We start from the raw sequence: 19,162 nt of genomic DNA, 5'->3' as shown, positions 1-19,162 counted from the left end.
CAAATATGTTGCTGTTATTATCTAGAAAATCTCTGGTAGACAATGTAAAGGAATACAAACACAAGTGGAAAAGAAAACACATAAAAATATTGATTGTGGTATCTTCTGTAACAACAAAAACTCAGAAATCATCTAAATATCCATCAACACAAACAGGAAATATTCAGAAAGAAATGCCTCCTGGCATTTGAAATGAATTAACTATGGGGAAGCAGACAAAAAGAAACACAATAGCAAGTTACAAACTGAGGCAAATTCACCATTGACACACATGCACAACAGAACGGCAGGTCAGCCACTGAGATGGCGATTGAGCACTGCACAGGGCACACAACAGGAAGCACCTTTGATGCAAATTATATTACAAACGGCATCTCTCCCTCTTCTGAGAACTCTGATGCTATTGACTTTCCAAACATGTAACTTCTGAGACCTTGCAAGTATCTTAAAATACTACAAAATGATAAGCAATATGGCCTTAAAGAAGTAGACAGCTGTCATAAATTTAATTTAAACAGTCAAGCCATAAAGTAAACTTAGAAAATATGTAAAATATCTGGGCTGGAGAGATGGCTCAGCGGTTAAGAGCACTGACTGCTCTTCCGTAGGTCCTGAGTTCAAATTCCAGCAACTACATGGTGGCTCACAACCATCTGTAATGAGATCTGACGCCCTCTTCTGGTGTGTTTGAAGACAGCTACAGTGTACTTAGATATAATAATAAATAAATCTTTAAAAAATATGTAAAATATCATTTAATTTATAAAATAGGTTCATGTCACAGCTGTTAGATGTGAATAAAGCCATTCTAGACAGCTACTGGCTTACTTAAATTAAAAGTGTTGGTGAAGAAACATCCTGAGGAGAGCCTACACCCTCCACTTTACTAAACCAGAATAACCCCTAATTACATTCCAAGCATCTGTCCATAACACCCACAGATCAGGGCAGACTTCACCCCTCATCAAGGACACTGCTCTGCTGCAGACAGAGACCAATACAGAAGACCTCAACCAACCAAAATGAGAAGCTGAAGATCCCCAATGACAGAACTCAGAGAACACTGTGGAGGAAGGACATAAAGACTGTAATAGCCAGAGGAACAGACAGGGAGTGTGCTGTGAGATTCTATCTACTAATGGCAGAAGCTAGACGCCTAAAATCTCACCAACATGCCTGTCTAACCTTGACCTCTTTTAATGATGTTGACATAAAAAGACATTCTCATATGAAGGGATGAATCCACAGACAGTAAATGCAACTAAAAGGAAATGGGAAAGAAAATCTTCAAATGGATGGAAAAATGATAAAAAGAGGAGATCATTAAGAATGTAGGGAAAACAACAAAAATAGTAAATATAATGAATATAGTAAAGTATACTGATTACATTCAATAATTTTGAGGCTAAAAGCAAAATCATTGGTGGGGTTTTCAGTAAAAACAAATTTTCTTTCTTTCTTTCCTTCTCTTTCTTTTTAAACTTAGTTTTATATTTTTACTTATTCACTTTACATTCTGCTCACTGCCTGCCTCCTGATTTCCCTATCCCACAATCCTTCCCCATCTTCTCATCTCCTTCTCCTCTGAGCTGGTGGGGCACCGTCTAGGTATTCACCCACCCTGGCAAGCCGTCTTTTCGAGGCTAGGCACTTCATCTCCGACTGAGAGCAGACAAGGCAGTCCAGCTAGAAGAATGTATAGGCAACAGCTTTTGGGACACTCCCCTTTCTAGTTGTTCAGGATCCGCATGAAGCTCAAGCTTCCTTATGGAAGCCTGAGTCCTGCCTATATATGATCATTGGTTGGTGGCTGAGACTCTAAGACCCAAAAAGGGTTACTTAACTATGTTGGTCTTCCTTGTAGAGTTCCTATCCCCACAAATTTAATACATTAAAAGACAGACTGTCTCCTAATGAAAATTCTAAGTTTTCAATAGTTGTTCAGTCCCCAAGGCCAGATGTCTCAGCTGATCTTCAGTATAAATTGGAATCCCAAAGAAACAGGCTCTAATATCAGCAAGGACTGCCTCAGCAGCAGGATACATGAACTTGCCAGTAAGACTGAGGGAAGGAAAGCAGGCAACAGCAAATAGCTTCCTTTCTTCCATGTCCTTTTATAGAGGCTGCCACTAAAAGGTGTGGCTTAGATTTAGGATAGGTCTTCATACATTAAATGATCCAGATTTGGAGTGGGTCTTCTCAGGTCAAAGATTCAATCAAGAAAAATCCCTCACAGGTGAGGTCAGCTGCTTGGGTTTTAATTTATTCCAGATGTAGTCAGCTTGATAACAGAAATTAGCCATCATAAATCCACCCTTTGTCAATATGACTTGCAATTATATCTCCTATATTTTCCTTTATTTCCAAATGAAAATAAGCAATTCATAACTATGCCCAAAGTTACATGACTATCCCTTCTACAACAGCAAACACATTATATATTTAAAATAGATGTCAAATTCCCTTGAGGGACATTCCTCAATATCTTATCATTTACATATGATAATCACTGATAATATCTCTACTGATGTCACATTATATAATAAAGCCATACAGGACAAAAACACAAATATAAGTTTAATATGTATATATTTATGTACAAACATTCTTAATGAAATACTACAGAAACACTCATATCAATTGTAATCATCATTTCTGCAGTTGGTCACATGGTCTTAATTGATAATTAACTATTATCCTCTACTACCCATTCTATATTTCCTTTCAACTCAGCAAGCACCTCAGCAGGTCTTGGCTCTTTTCCTAGAGGAATGAACCATACCTTCATTTCAGAAGAATATGTGCCATTTGTCATCCTGGATGGATGGGACTGCTGTAGATTTCCATTGACTTTATAACCAGAGGACGTAGTAGAACCAAGAGACACCCCAAAGGATCTTCTTTCCTCGAGACACAATCTTCCTTATCTCCAATGTTAAGAAGCAACCTAATTTTTCCCTGTTAGTCTGGATCAATCACTCTACCTAGCACTGTTATTCATTTCTTAGCTTGCTGGCTTAAGAGCATAATGTAGCCAGGGGAAAGTCTGAGCTTCCAGTTCAATAGAATGTTTGTGGTGTCTCCTGGCAGAAACACTTCCCATTATGGAACCAAAACTTCTAGGCCAGAATAACTCAAGGTCATGGGAACAGAAAGCAAAGGCTTTCCTGGTGTCTAACTAGGGTGATAGTCAGTGGAACTATGCCCTTTAGTGACCCTTAATTACTGAACCTGTGGATCCTGGCTATGGGAGAAACTTTACCATATAATGAATATAAATTTAAAAATTATACTACCTTCTGGAGAATCCTAGCCCAGCCCTCTAGGCTACTAACACTTAATTGGGCCCTGTGACTGTTGTCTTCCAAAGGCCATTCCATGATTCTGTCACACCAGTTGCTTCAAGTTGGTGGGCAACAGAGTAAGATCAGTGAGTTCCATGAGCCTAGGCCCACTGCTGCACTTCTCTTCCTGTGGTGTAAGATCATTGGTCAGAAGAAATGATGTGTGAAATCTGTGACCATGGATGGATAAGGCATGGTAGCTTAGGTAGAAAACTTACAGACAGGAAAGACGAATCCAAAACCAGGATAAGTATCTACCCCAGTAAGGACAAAGCACTGTCTGTTCCATGAAGGAAAAGACCCAATGTAGTAACCCTGTCACCAGGCCACTGGCTGATCACTCTGGGGAATGGTGTCATATCAGGGACTCAGTATTGGTCTCTGCTGTTGGTGGATCTCAGCAGCAGCAGAAGGCAGGTCAGCATTGGTTATGAAGTCTATACATTCCCTCCACTTCTGCCACGATGGCCGCTGTATTCATGGGCCAATCAGGCAATGACAAGATGGCTGGATAAAGAGGGTGAATGATCAAAGAGGTCGTTCTACTTGTTTACTGAACTCCTCAGCTGAAGGCACCTTTCAACGAGCATTTGTAAGGAGCACAGGTGTCTTCATATCCTTACACATTTGGAGAGATCTATCCACATACTTCACAGATAATCTTTCTCACTAATTTTCCACAACTCGGCTCTTTGTAATTCCCTGACAATCCAGCCAATCCATTGACTACAGCGCATCAATCAGTGAACAACTGCACATCTGGTTATTTCACCTTCCAAACAACATGTACAACCATACGTACCACCTGAGCCTCCCACTGTGGATATTTAACTTTACCAGGTTCTCTCAGGGGTGTCCCAGCAAGGTGTTGTAATGTACCTCCCCACTTCTGGGTGATGTCTGCATAACAGTGTACCAGACCCTCATCCTCTCCTCCTCACTGAACCAATCATAGGATACAGCTCACGAGGCAATAGCTTTCGCTTCTATTTGATAATGGGTTGCTGCTGTTCATGCCCTAGGTTATGGCTTGATGAGTCAGATACTCTCTTCATCATGGTGGAAAGCTCAGAGCACATGGTAACCTGATAGAGCATTGTTAAATGTTCATTTTTCCATTAAGGACCAGTAGCAGGCCACGAGCTGTCTCTCAAAATGAGAACTGTCTGCAGATGATAGTTAGGTCATTGCTCCAAAATTCCAAAAATCTCTTCTGTAAGTCATTATAATGGCCTGTCTAAGAGTCCAAATGTCATTCCAATCTGCCACTGAGTCTATTGGATTATGGTGAGAAGTCTTTTCCTATTAGAGTCCCTACTCAATGCCAGAACCTTTCTGAGTCACCTGGTATATGGGTTGAAAAGAGGAATGTTGTTTCCAGAATACCAAAAGGAACACTAAACATTGTGCTACTTTCTTGGTGGTTGGAAAGGCCAGGTGCAATAACTTTCCCTTTTTCTTGGAATGTGTCTATATGGTCTACATCACTGGACTCCTAAAACGTTGAATGAGTTCAAGGGAATGTGAACTTTGGATGGATGTATTTCCCATCCTCTGATGGACATATGCATTATCAAGGCAAAGTGGTTGCTATTTCCAGCTCTCTTGGTCCAATCACCATAATCTCAATATAGTAGATGGGTGTGATATTATGTCAAAGAGGCCAATGATGAAGATCCCTTCAAACAAGGTTATGACAATAACCTTGGGAGAATTAATATACCGTTGAGGTACCAGATATACTTCTGGGTTTGCCAACTAAAAGCGAATTGCTTCTGGTGGTCCTTCTGGACAGTACCAAGACAAAGTCATTTGCTAGATCAATAGCTATAACCATCTACCAGATGTGTTAATCTGCTCAAGTACGCACCTAACATCTAGTACAGTCACTGCAATTGGACTCACTACTTGACTGAGGTTAATAAATTGTCATTCTGCATGATCCATCTATTTTCTTCACAGTCTACATAGAAGAGTTAAAGGACGATGTGGTGGGAAGTACCTCCCATTCCTCCAGGAATGCAATGATAGTCTTGGTTCACTATTTTTCCATTGGTTTAACTTTGGCCTTTCTAACCACAATAGCCTTCACTCTGCAGGTCAGGGAGCCAATCTGGGCACCCTATCTACTTCAAAGTATATCTATGCCAATTATTCATGCTGGAATCGGAAGGAAAATCACAGAATAAGTTCAGGGACCAACTGAACCTACACTGAGTCAAGTCTTCAACCAAAATTCCACTAATCACCTGACCTTGATAATCTCTTACTCTAACTGGAAGGCCCTAATGCTTTGTGGATTCTCACAGATTTAGTGTTAATTCAGAATCAGTATGCAATAGACTCAGAAAAGTCTGATTGTGTTCTTTCTCCCAGTGTACAGTTACCCTTGAAAAAAGACGGAGAAGGAAGGGAGAAAAGATAATAGTAAAGCTCTTAGGTATATTAACATGATCCTTCCTCAAGGGTCCTGGAAGTCCCTTCAATCAAGGGGTTCTGGGTCTGCAAACTATCCCAAGTCTGGAGATTGGTTCACAGGTAGAGATTCTCTATAGCCACGATCCAATGTAGCTTTAGTTATTTGAGATTTTTTTTCACAAATAAATCAAATAAAATGTAGTAGGTTTCTTATCTACCAAATTACTTGAAACACAATAAATGATTAGCCAGTATCCCACCATAAAAATCCCTTTGACTGTGCTGCCCATTACAGATACTACTGTGTGCTGCACAAATATTACTTTGCCTAAGCTGCCCATTATGATAACCATACTCATCTTTGTCTTTGGTCATTCGATGTTGTCACTTCGTACCTGCTACTGTGGAGCCCACTTAACTCCACTGCATTTAATTCATTCAACTGAGCAACAGCATCTGTAACCTTAAGACAGTGGTACTTTTTTTAATTACATTTTTTCACTTATTCACTTTACATCCTGCTCACTGCCCCTCTCCTGGCCAACCCCTCCCACAATCCTTCCATCATACACACTCTGAGCGGATGGGGACCACCTTGGCATTCCCCCATTTCAAGTCTTTGAGCACTTCAAATCTCAAAGTAGTGGTTCTTAACCTGTGGATCACAACCACTTTGGGGATTGAGCAATCCTTTCACAGGGGTCACCAAAGACCATCAGAAAACACAAATATTTGTAATTTGATTAAAATTTTATGGTTGGGATCATCATAACTTGAGGAACTGTATTAAAGGGTGGCAGCATTAGGAATATTGAGAACTGCTGTGTTATAGGGAGATCTCATATCATCACCTAAGCTCTCCCATCCCTCCTGTTATGTAGCTGGCTTTATCTATACTATTCTGATCCATGAATCAATGCATAATATAATTTTAAAAGAAACTTCTATCTAGAAGGGGGGACCCTAAAATATTTACCTTTCCTTCTAATACTAAGAACTGTCTTCCCATAACCATGGCCCTTAATAGCTTAGAAAAATGAAACACTGTCTTATATGGCATAGAAAGTTCATCAACCTTCTTTTGAAATAACTGAAGTAATTTTAGACACCGTGCAAGTATATAAAAGGACACTAATACAACCACTTGTGATTGTTTTTAAATTAGACAAAAACTTCTTGATCAAATAAGAACAAAAAAAAAATCCTCAACAAATAGTATTTTCTTTCCACTACTGTCAAAACATTTAACTGACATACTCAAAATAAGACTTAGACTTAGGGCAGTAGAGTAGCCTCAGGAATTAAGAGTAATTATGGTTAAAGCTAAAAATGCTCATTTGGTCCAACACAATTATTTACACTAGGTTTAATTTTATAAAAATTATTTAAAATTCAAATATCTATATATGTAATTAAAGATCAACATGTACATATTTGAACATTAGATTTAAAATGCTTCAAACACATACAAATATGTTACATTCAAAATCTAGTTACGGGACTAGAGAAATGGCTCCGCAGTTAAGAGCATTTTCTGTTCTTTCAGAGGACCAAGGTTTGGTTCCCAGCATCCACAACAGGTGGTTCAAGATGACCTCTAACTCCAGGTTCAGGGGATCTGGATCTGATGCCCTCTCCTGGCCTCTGAGAGTGTACAGAAATGAATGGGGTCAAAATACTAATGCAAATAGACTTTTAAAAAGTTAAATCTGGTAATATAATTAATAAGAAATGTATTCAAAATTAAGGTATTGCTGAATGGTTGTTTCATAACAGTTTTTAGGTTATATGAGATTCTCGGAGTTTATAAATCACCTAATTCTTTCTAGAATGCTATACTTTCAAAGGATCAATATACAACTCTCAAATATTTTTAGTAAAGAAAACTTAATGGTAAACACTGAGCTTTTCCAAGGTAGATGACTATTACAAAGTTCACTAGAAAATCAATATAGCATTTTAGTTGGAATTTGCTCATTAAACACCCACAGCTCTAATGCAAATTATGATGGAATGAATAAAGCAAATACGCATGCTTCTTTCTTTTTATTAAATGTAAAATCTACTGTTAATTGCATCTCGTATGTCATACAAACTTTTCTCCTTAACTATTAAATAGAAGCTTTAACAAAAGTCATTAGAGATTCTTTCTTTGACTTGAATAAATTTCAATATTTGTTCAGTAAAGGTTCACAGCAGTTAAATTACATTAACAAATATTATTAGCTACTATGTAAGCCAACCAAGTAAAATACTTATATTGTAGGTAAGACAAATCATTGGGTGTTTACAATAATATTTGGATATCTCCATTTTTAAACACGGTTATCAAATACCCTATAATTCTTACTCAAATGAGAAAGATTCCAAGAGGATCACCCTCACCCCACCACTACCAAATACTCAAATTTGTTTAGTAAGCTAATTGTTTTCTAATATGGGCAAGGGTAAATATGAAGAAGCTGAACCACACTAAGTATGAGTTTATTGAGTCAAGGCAGAGTACATATTTTCTTAGCAGAACCCAAGTCTATTGACAAACCCATATTCTACAGTTTTCAAACCACTTTAAAAACACAGTAGGAAGAAGACAGTGTATTAAAAAAATATTCCAGTTTAAACATTGGATCATGATTCTCTAAGTAACATAATTTGAAGGATAGATATTTCTCTGAAAACATAACATCTGTGTGGTGGCTATTTAAATATTACAGGCTGAGTGTAAGCAAGAGAGGAAATCAGTTGAATTTCTCGTAATAATGCCCGTGAAAACAATCATCATGCTCGAGTAGACACAATCCGCAGAAAACTTGGTATTCATAAACAAACCTTTCATTCTCTGAATATTTACTGTTGTGGTTTATATGAGGGTCAACAACTTTGGGAGACCCAATGATGTGAAATGGAGTTCTTGCAAATATGACAATTGTTTCAAGAAATCAGCCCATGAATATTGCAGACAATAGATATAAGAAGTGTTTTACATATGTAATTTACCTTCCTTTAGCATAAGCTGTTTGTCAAAACCTTGAAATAGAGATTCCCTGAGGCCTGAGAACTGTAAGGAAACCCTACCCCAGGTATTGTGTGAGTTCTCTTGCTGCCATTACATTCAGAGATGCTTTTGCAGGTCTTAAGGGGCCCATCATGACTGCTCTCCTAAGGGACCCAACAAGCAGCTGAAACAGTCACATGCAGATATTTGCACCCAGCCAATGAACAGAAGCAGATGAGCCCTGTTGTTGAATTAGGGAAGGCTGAAAGAAGCTAAGGAGAAGGGCAATCCTGTAGGAGAACCAGCAGTCTCAATTAATCTGGACCCCAAGATCTCTCAAACACTGGACCACTAAAGAGTCATCATATACCAGTTGATATGAGGCCCCCAACACACATACAGTAGAGGACTTCCTGGTCTGTGTTTATTCAGAGATGATGCACCTAACCCTCATGAGACTGCAGGCCCCACGGAGTTAGAGGTCAGGTGGGATGGGGGTGGGGAGGAGGTGTGGGATGTGAAGCAGTCGGAGAATGGATGGGGTGCGAGGACTGGAATATGGAGTGTAAAAAATAAATTAAATCAGGTTCCACTCTCACCCCTACTGTCCCCCGCCCCATCCACTTTCCCTCCCAAGACCTTCCCTCCCTCCCCACTTATGATTGCTTTCTTCTCTTTCCCAAGTGGGACTGAGGTGTCCTCACTTGGGCACTATAGTTTGTTGAGTCTTTTGAATTCTGTGGACTGTATCTTGGGTATTCTGTATGGTTTTTTTTCTAATATTCACTTATTAGTGAGTACATACCAAGCTTGTCCTTTTGGGTCTGAACTACCTAACTCAGGATGATATTTTCTAGTTCCATCCATTTGCCTGAAAAAGTGAATGTCCTCATTCTTAATAGCTGAGTAGTATTCCATTGTGTAAATGAAACATAATTTCTGTATCCATTCTTCTGTCATGAGACATCTAGGTTGTTTTCAGCTTCTGGCTACCACAAATAAGGCTGCTACGAACATAGTGGAACCAGTGCTCCTGTGGCAAGGTGGAGCATCTTTTGAGTATATTCCCAAGAGTGGTATAGCTGGGTCTTCAGGTAAAACTATTTCCAATTTTCTGAGGAACCTGCAGATTTATTTCCAGAGTGGTTATAACAGTTTGCAATCCCACCAGCAATGTAGGAGTGTTCCATTTTCTCCACATCCTCTCCAACACATGTTGTCACCTGAGATTTTGATCTTAGCCATTCTGATTGGTGTAAGGTGGAATGTCAGGGAATTCGATTTGCATTTCTATGATCACTAAGAACTTTGAACAGATTCTTAAGGGACCCATCATGACTTTAGGTGCTTCTCAGCCATTCGAGATTCCTTAGTTGTGAATTCTTGATTTAGTTGTATACCCCATTTTTTGATTGGGTTGTTTGGTTTTTTGGTGATTAACTTCTTGAGTTCTTTGCAGAAAGAATGTAAACAGACAACCTCAGGAAATAGGAGGTTGGGGAGACCCCCGACCCAGAGTGCACCAGAGATCTGGAAGGTGAGAGACTTCCAGGACTCAAAGGGAAGAACCTTAGATGAAATGCCTAACAGTAGGGAGAGGAAACTTATAGAGCCCACCTCCAGCAGGAAGACATCATGTGAGGGATGGAGTTACATCTCTGACCCATAATTGTTCCTGTCTAAAAGAATTACAGGGATGGACATAGAGAGGAGCCTAAGGAAAAGAAGGTCCAGCGACAGGCCCAAAGTGGGATCCAGCTCAAGGGGAGGTCCCAAGACCTGACACTGAGGCTATGGAGTGCTCACAAAAAGGGATCTATCATGACTGCCCTCAGAAAGACTCAACAAGCAGCTGAAACAGTCACATGCAGATATTTGCACCCAGCCAATGAACAGAAGCAGCTGACCCCTGTTATTGAATTAGGGAAGGCTGAAAGAAGCTGAGAAGGGAGACCCTGTAGGAGGACCAGCAGTCTCAAATAATCTGGACCCACCGGGATCTCTCAAACAATGAACCAACAAAGAGTCATCATACACCAGCTGATCTGAGGCCCCCAACACACATACAGTAGAGGACTTCCTAGTCTATGTTCATTCAGACATGATGCACCTCTTGGGTTACCTCAAGAAAGTGGAGGCCCCAGGGAGTTTAGAGGTCAGGTGGGGTTGAGGGTGGGGACAACCATATGGAGATGGGGTGTGGTGGAGAGGAGGTGTGGGATGTGGAGCAGTTGGAAGGAGGGAAGGGGTGGGAAATGGAATATGGAGTGTAAAAAGTGAATTACAAATGAAATTATATTTTAAAAAAGAAAATTAAAAAAATAATTAAAAACAAAATTTAAATAAATAAAATAAATTATTCAAAAGGTTAAAAAATTCTAACACTGGATTTAAATTTTTAAAAAACTATGAATTAAAAATACTTAACATCATTGTGTATTTCTTTATTTTCTATTTAACTGCACAGATTAGTATATATCACATCTGTAGTTAAAGAGAACAGAATGTGCAATTAAAAAGAGGCACTGTAACTGCATTGTCAATACAAGTAAGGTATGCAAGATGACAACCCTTATATGTTAAAATGTAGCAAGGTAGATAATAGATACAGATAGATCGATAGGTAGATAGATTCATATATAGATAGATAGACAGATAGATAGGAGAGATAGAAATAATGAATGATAGATAATAGACAGAAGATAGATAGATAGATAGATAGATAGATAGATAGATAGATAGATAGATAGATGATAGAATTATGGGGTCTGTGAAGGTTTTTTTTTTAAAACCTTTTGCAGAGTTGTTTTTCTATTTTCACCTTTATGTGCATTTTGGAGAAAAAAAGCCATGACTTCCCGTAGTACAATGTTTATTTTCCACATTACCAAGTCAGGAGTCTTTATATGTGTGGATATATACTCTATATTTTGAGCATTTATATTGTCTCTGAATAGAAAAACTGGGACTGTTAACTGTCAACCTCTTAACAAGCACAATGAAACTTCTTTGCTCTTGAGAAAAGCAAATTTACATTCTCTACTATAAGAATGAACTAACTTTATGTGTAAAATAATTGAAATGGGAGTGTTCAGAAAAGAATGTATATTTAAAGAAAAAAGGCACTGAAAGTAATTGCACTGTCAAAACAAGTAAGTTACTCAAGATATATAACCATTAAATTATATGTTAAAATACACTAAGATAGATAATAGAGATAGATAGATAGATAGATAGATAGATAGATAGATAGATAGATGATAGACTTATAAACATGAGACTTAAAAACTAAGGAGTTCTTTTGGCTAAAATCCAATATTGTCTTTATTTCAGTTTAATTGGAAGAGGATCTCAAATTCATCTCCTCCATGAGATATCAGGAACCTGGATTTCTCTTTGTACCAAAGGTTAATAAGAAATGTGTCTGCAAAAGTCAAACAGCATTAAATACCAAAAACTGATTATTATTCTACAGGAGCTGTTCTGTCATTCATAATCTCTCCATGCTTCAACCGGCCACAGCTAATCTTTAATGGATGACATTCAAGAAGGAAAAAAACTAACACATAAAGCAGAGGCTCTATCGTGAGCTTTTAAGAAATAAAAAATAAGGCCTTTGAAGAAATATCAGTGGTTAGACATTATAAAATACTACTAAAATACTGTTACACAAAATATTCCCAGTATCTGTATAATAGTACTAATAGTAACACAAAGAGACGGTACGTGCAGGGCCAGGCCACAGAAATGTTAGAATGGAAAGATATTCAATGTGTTTAAAAGTCACCACCACATCACAAACATCAAAGAAATGAGTGGATGCAATCAGGACACAGAATGTCTTACCGTCAAACTACAGACACACAATCCTTAAATGTTTAGTATTTAGGCACTGTTTTCAGTTGAAAAGAGATAATATAAAAGTGTAAATAGATGATGTTTCAGCTATTTTTCTCTAAAATACACATAATATCTACAGGTCATCAATAATGCTTTAAAATAATATTATATACATGTGTAATTTAAATGAGTCAAAATGAATGCATCCTCAATAGGCACAACAAACAAATACTCCTTAATTAAACACATGGAGAGGAATTCCTTTTTCACTACAGTCAAGTAAATCCTGTTCAGGGTACATTTCTCCTTCTCTTTGTTTTCTCTTCTCTTCTTATAGAGGTCAGCGTTTCAAAGGCAGGTGTTTATAGAGCTCAGGCTTGCTCTGAACTCAAACTTTGTAGATCCAGCTAAGTCTTAACTAGACTCCTCCCAAATGCTAAGATTAGAGGTGTATATGACCAAGCCATGTTTCTTACAGATACTAACAAACTTTCTCATGTGCTAAGTTTCTCAAATAAGAAGCTGGCTGTGAATGTGTGGGCAGCAGGGAGCCTCAGAGACAGCCTATGTCTTAGTTTCTGGTTGAGTAGCCTGCTAGTGTATTGTAGTCAGCCTTCAACATGAAACCTGTTTAAAAAAATAATAAAGATAACAAAATATCTTAATATATATTTAAAAAATAAAAACAAAACAAAGACAAAAACAAGCAAAAAATGTGTACTTTACTGCATTTTATAAGTAGGAGATTTACAGTATCAAATCTTCAGAGATTTTGTGGCTTTTCACCACATATCTATAAAATAGGGAAGGTCAGAATGTATGGTTCCACCCACAAAAAGTGATCAATTGATTTTAAAAAGTGATTGTAATTAAATTTTAAAAATTAGTTTTCTTTATAGGATAATACTCAGTGCTGAGCAGCAGCAATGTCAACATAACAGCTAGAAACAGTGGTTACGCAATAATTAGAAGTAAAGAGTACTAAATAATTTTTTAAAAAAAGGAAAATTGGGGGAAAAAACTATGGCAGTCAAATTAAATAATAAATACTATAACTACTATAAAGTAACACAAATAACTTCTCTGTAACACAGACTAGGTATAAACACAGAGCAGTTACCTGTTATTAGGCTGAGCAAGAACTTACACAACTACAAATCTGTTGATCGTTTTAATAGTGTCCATTTGATGAAGAGCTCCAGAAAACAAAATGGTGACATTTATTGAGACCTTCTCTGAGTCAGATACTTCACAAGAATTGGTTTGAAAATAAAAGACCCCTATAACAGATTTCAACCAGTGCTGAATGACACTGTCATTACTCAAGTGAGAAAAATGTTGGAAAAATGTATGGATCCAGTGTGGACACGTAGCCACACCAATACCGGTATCCTGTGCTGTGACTGAAAAGTGCTTGCAAGGTAGAAGGAAAAGCTTGACATTTCACATTTTTCTTTTAATCTCTGATGTGCAGTCAACACCTAATGTTCATAATGAAGCGTCAATGTACAGTTCTTTGATTTCAAATGAAGTTTGCATTTTTCTTAAAAACCATTTAGGATCTAGAAAACTATCAGAGGCCATGATAACAATGACACTTCTTCCTGAAAAGGAGGAACAAGTAAGGGTTAGGGCACACAAGATGCCTTGTGGTGGCCAACACACCTGAGTTTCAGATGCTCATGAGAGAATGCAGAATGATACCATTCACGTCATGTAAAGGTCTATAGAGAAACAAATGAAGCTAAATAACAACATACGTGAAGGGTTGAGATCGTTATACAAACCCAAGCATTTTCTGTGTTGTTTCTCTTATTTTGGATTCACAATTTAGTAAAATGCTATGAAATATATACATGTCAATAGTAATTTTTCTTAAACCCAATCTCTTTTTTCCAAAATTTCCAACATAATTTTCAGTGTACCTCCCTGAAGTGTATTCACAGTGAATCATTAACGGTCCTGTGGGTGGCAAAGGGCAGAAACTGTCAAGTATTTCCATTACTGCTCTAGATGTAGGCATAAAGACAGGGCCACCCTCTGGAGCAGAAGCTTGACTTCACAGGCCCAGCAGGCCAGCAGGTGCCAGGCCCTTCCTCGCTCACCATCCCAGGGTCCTGGGCATCCCAACAGGGCTTTATTTAAAGACCAACATAATTCATCTTTCATTCAACATATGTGCATAAATATTATTTTACCAAAATCATGTTATGAACGGTGTTTTCTACTTTCACTTAATTTAGAGACAGGAAAGATCATCCAATTTTACTCAGAAAATTCTTAATTATTGTAACACATCTCACAGCATAAATGTATCATAATTCATTTAATACTTTCCTCATTATATTTTTTATTCTTTCTTTTTTTTAAATTTTTCCGAGACAGGGCTTCTCTGTGTAGCTCTGGCTGTCCTGGAACTCACTCTGTAGACCAGCTTGGCCTCGAACTCAGAAATCCGCCTGCCTCTGCCTCCCTAGAGCTGGGATCAAAGGCGTGCGCCACCACCACGCCCGGCTAGATTTTTTTATTCTTATACTCAGAACTAACACAATAAAAATATTCTTATAAATTTTTACATGTCTACTAGAAGGGGATATTTATCACATATTAACAAATTTTAAAGCTACAAACATTTTTGCATCATATTTGCTATTTCCAACATTAGTTCGGTGTTCATTATTTACTTTATAGGGAATATCTTTTGTAAAGATAAATATTTTGTTTATAAACATTAAAGTAGATACATGCACATTCATCTTTATACTTCCACAGATACGTATTTTTAAATAAGATTTGTGAGGTGGAGATATAAAACACGAGCACCCCCCTTACACGGACCATCAGTTCCTCTGTGTTATAAGGAGTGGAGCATCACTGAGATGTACTCAGAGTCCCACAATGCTTCTCTTTCTATTACTGTGCTGATGTAACTGCACTGTTTTCTAGTGTTTTGCTTTGGATCCACTTTATAATACTAGGTAGAGTATGAGTTTATCAAAATTTTGTATCCACTTAGAAATGATAAAAAATTTCAAGGATGCACCAAGGACAAAAGTTTTTAAGAGTTTCAAATCTTTTTTTTTTTTTTTTTACCTTTTTACATTCCAGAATTTACCCCCATCCACCTTCCAACTGTTCCACATCCCACACCTCCTCCCCACCCTCCACCCCCAACCCCACCTGACCTCTAAATTCCCTGTGGCCTCCAGTCTCTTGAGGGTTAGGTGCATCATCTCTGATTGAACACAGACCTGGAAGTCCTCTACTGTATGTGTGTTGGGGCCTCATATCAGCTGGTGTATGCTGCCTGTTTGGTGGTTCAGTGTGTGAGAGACTTCAGGGGTCCACATTCTCCCTGTTTGCTTTTTATTTTTATCTCTTTAATTCACTGCTATGTTTCAGAGGAATGATATAACCCTGTAATTTTTATCAGTTAGGTGAAAGTAAGACATTTAAAACTTTCTACACGTAGTAAAACAATATTCTGTTGTGAATGAAAAATATTACTAATAAGAACAATTAAATTCCATCCATTTTTGCATGTATTATTCAACTTGTTCCATCATGAATTCTTAAATACACAACAATAAATAAATATTTGAATTACATGCTAAACTGTATTATTCAAAAGTTAAATTGTAAATATTACTGCTCAATGAGTCTCTTCAAGAAATAGACTACTTAGTTATACAAAATCATTACTGTCATGATAGCCCCAAATATATTCAATTATTTTTGTACTACATACAAAATGTTTAAAAAAACAAATCTATTTATTACAACACCGGCTTTACAATCATGGTTTAAAGTCAGGAAAGTTTTAAATTGTTTTAAACTTCTACTTCTTAATATATTATCAATTTTCCTTAAGATATATTCTTATATTTCCCTATCATCATCACAAAGAAACAAAAAGTTTATGATTATTTGTCACTAAAAGACAAGTTGTCATCCAGTATCCAACTAGATTATTTATTTATTTGTGGTCATCTGAATTACATCATTACAATGGTATTTATTTAGAACTACTTTCCATGGTGATTTGAAGATAAACTGCATTAATCATCTCTGTGATCTAAAATTCTCCAATTCTTTTATATATATATATATATATATATATATATATATATATATATATATATATATATATAAAACCAAGTTAAGTATTTAAAATATTATGACCCGGATCTAGACACTGCATGATTTCATAAAATATAAATTGTTAATCATGAAATCTCTAAAATACTTCTATATACTTATTTATCATTTTACAAATTCTTACTTTTCTTAACAGAAAAATAGTGCAAGGAAAAGAATGGTTGCAATGGACTACATAGATAGGAATTCAAAATCCAGTGGCCAACTATATTCCTAGTGTACAAGTATGTTTTAAATTTTTTCTTTGCAAAGACCTGTGCATGAGAAGATAGTTTCCAAAATATACGGCAGTTATGTGCAAGATTAAACTGACACATCCTTTCTCTTTAATCTCAGGGAAACATTCCCCCTCTATCATCACCTGCATCATCAGACATTAACCTATTAACTGCATGAAACAGGCTTTTTTTAATCAAATGTAGGCTTCCATTGGTAATGAATATAGGACTACCTTAATAAAAAGGAGAAGTACTTCCTCTCTGAGAACTAAAACAGTAAGTGGTATGTGAACTGCTGGTTGAAAGGCAGAGACACTGGTAATCATGATTTCCCCTTGTTTGTTCAGGCCCTTCCAACAAAACAAACAACCTTTTTGTGATTGGATTGACATGGTGTTAACAATGCATTTAATGCCCAAATCAGTGTGAATACAGGTAAAGCCCTCACTAATACCAGTACCAGGATGTTAAAGCCACCTATTTTCTAAGCAGCCAAAAGGGAAAAAAAGCTTCTCCTCCCTTGGCAAACAAGGCAATGAGCTGGTATCCACCAGTACACATCACACAATCACCTTCGAGCTTAATGTGAACACTCATCCACTACCTGCAGTCCTTTCCGCAATGTCAGCCTCCGCGGCTTTCTCTTGGAGTTCCAACTTAAGCTTCAGTCTTCTCTTCTCTTTATCTTCCTTAGCCAATTTTTCTTGAAGCTAAAACACATTAGAAAAAAAAAAAACTGTTCTTATCTAATAAATGCTTTCCATATGTAATTAATTCTAACATAGGATTTTATTGTCCTTATATAGTATTTAACTGCTTAAATACACTGATTCTAGAGGGCAAAATTAAGGTTGCAATATACTCTCTGAGTAATGAAAAACTGAAATTATAGAAAATGGAAAATATTAATCCATGTGTATATGTGCATACAGTCATAAACCAGGGACAATAATATTGCTAAAAGTAAGCTACAGAAGACACTTCATTCATTCCTTTGCCTTAAAGCAAAGGATGCTGAAAGACTCTACTAATCCTAAAATATTGGACAGTAGGATTACACTTCTCTTAGTCATTCCAATATTTTGAAACAAAATCAATTAAGATTATAATTTTAATATCTGATATAAACCTGACTGTGAACACTGTCTCAGCACATTCCATTTGAATTGGCACTGTCTGTCTGTCACTGATTTAAATATGGTATGTAAGAACTGCTAAATCAAAGCACAGAAAACATCTCATGCTCAAACAGAATGTTTCTTTTTACTTTCATCCATTCTTCCTTACATTTTTGTCATTTGTCTTGTTTCCCTTCAGAAACAATACTCAGGCTTCAGTCTGATTAGGTCAAACAATAAAATTAGTAAGATCAGAAAACTGTATAGAAATTTTAACAGAACCCATAGGAAGTGAACATTGTTTAATAAAATTATTTACAGACCAGGGAAATTGGAGTTAGAACCAGAGAAGAATAAACATTACATGTGCATTGAGCTGGATGCATGTAATGGTAGAGTAGGATCCAGGGCATATAACACCGTCTGCATCTTTGATGCGTGATTGCATATATTACTGACATGAAAGCATGCGTAGGTACTAAAAATAAAGAAAAATAAACAGAATAGCATGAAATTGGCTGATAATGTAGCCCACATTCCATAATGGTGAAATCAAATGAAATATGAGTATTGTTAATAACATAAATCACAAGCAAAGATTTATGAAAATGGGTGATATTACATAAACCAAAAAAGCTTATTTTCATAACCAATCACTTAACTAAATCATACCTGGATGACAAAGCAACACAAAGCGACCATTGAAGAATTAAAACATGAAATAAAACTGAATACTAAAGGACAACAGAGAAAACTGGAACTGTTGACAGTTAAGACACTGTTTATAGCAATTAGACTTCTACATTTCTATACCTTTGTATTGCTTGCTCTGAGAATTTCCAATTCTTTTTGAAGATATGCTACTGATGTCTCTTTATTTAAGTCTGGGATAACTTGATGAGAAATCACAGGTTCGTAATTCTTCCCACATTCCACAATACTGTAAATAAAGAGGATTTTAAATAATTAATATACATGATTCCATACAGGAATACATTTCTTATTAACAATGAATAAAAAAAGATACTAAGGTTTAAACTTTTATGTAGTTAAAGTACAATGACCACAAAA

The 19,162-nt window shown here is 36.8% G+C and overlaps 1 protein-coding gene across 1 annotated transcript in view; it reads right to left on the bottom strand.

Annotated features, from left to right (window-relative positions):
* The window catches only part of Mipol1 (mirror-image polydactyly 1), a 226,817-nt gene that overhangs the window by 132,200 nt on the left and 75,455 nt on the right, over window positions 1–19,162 (bottom strand). Inside the window, exons 3-4 of the mRNA NM_001164370.1 lie at window positions 18,905–19,031; window positions 17,578–17,683 (exon numbers count right to left, since the gene is read on the bottom strand). Coding sequence (NP_001157842.1) covers window positions 17,578–17,683; window positions 18,905–19,031 — 233 coding nt within the window. The remainder of the gene's footprint in view (window positions 1–17,577; window positions 17,684–18,904; window positions 19,032–19,162) is intronic.

The sequence above is a fragment of the Mus musculus genome, chromosome 12 (genome assembly GCF_000001635.26).
Source record: "Mus musculus strain C57BL/6J chromosome 12, GRCm38.p6 C57BL/6J".
NCBI classification, from domain to species: domain Eukaryota; kingdom Metazoa; phylum Chordata; class Mammalia; order Rodentia; family Muridae; genus Mus; species Mus musculus.
The sequence above is the reverse complement of the archived record's forward strand: the minus strand, read 5'-3'. Positions and strand labels throughout refer to the sequence as shown.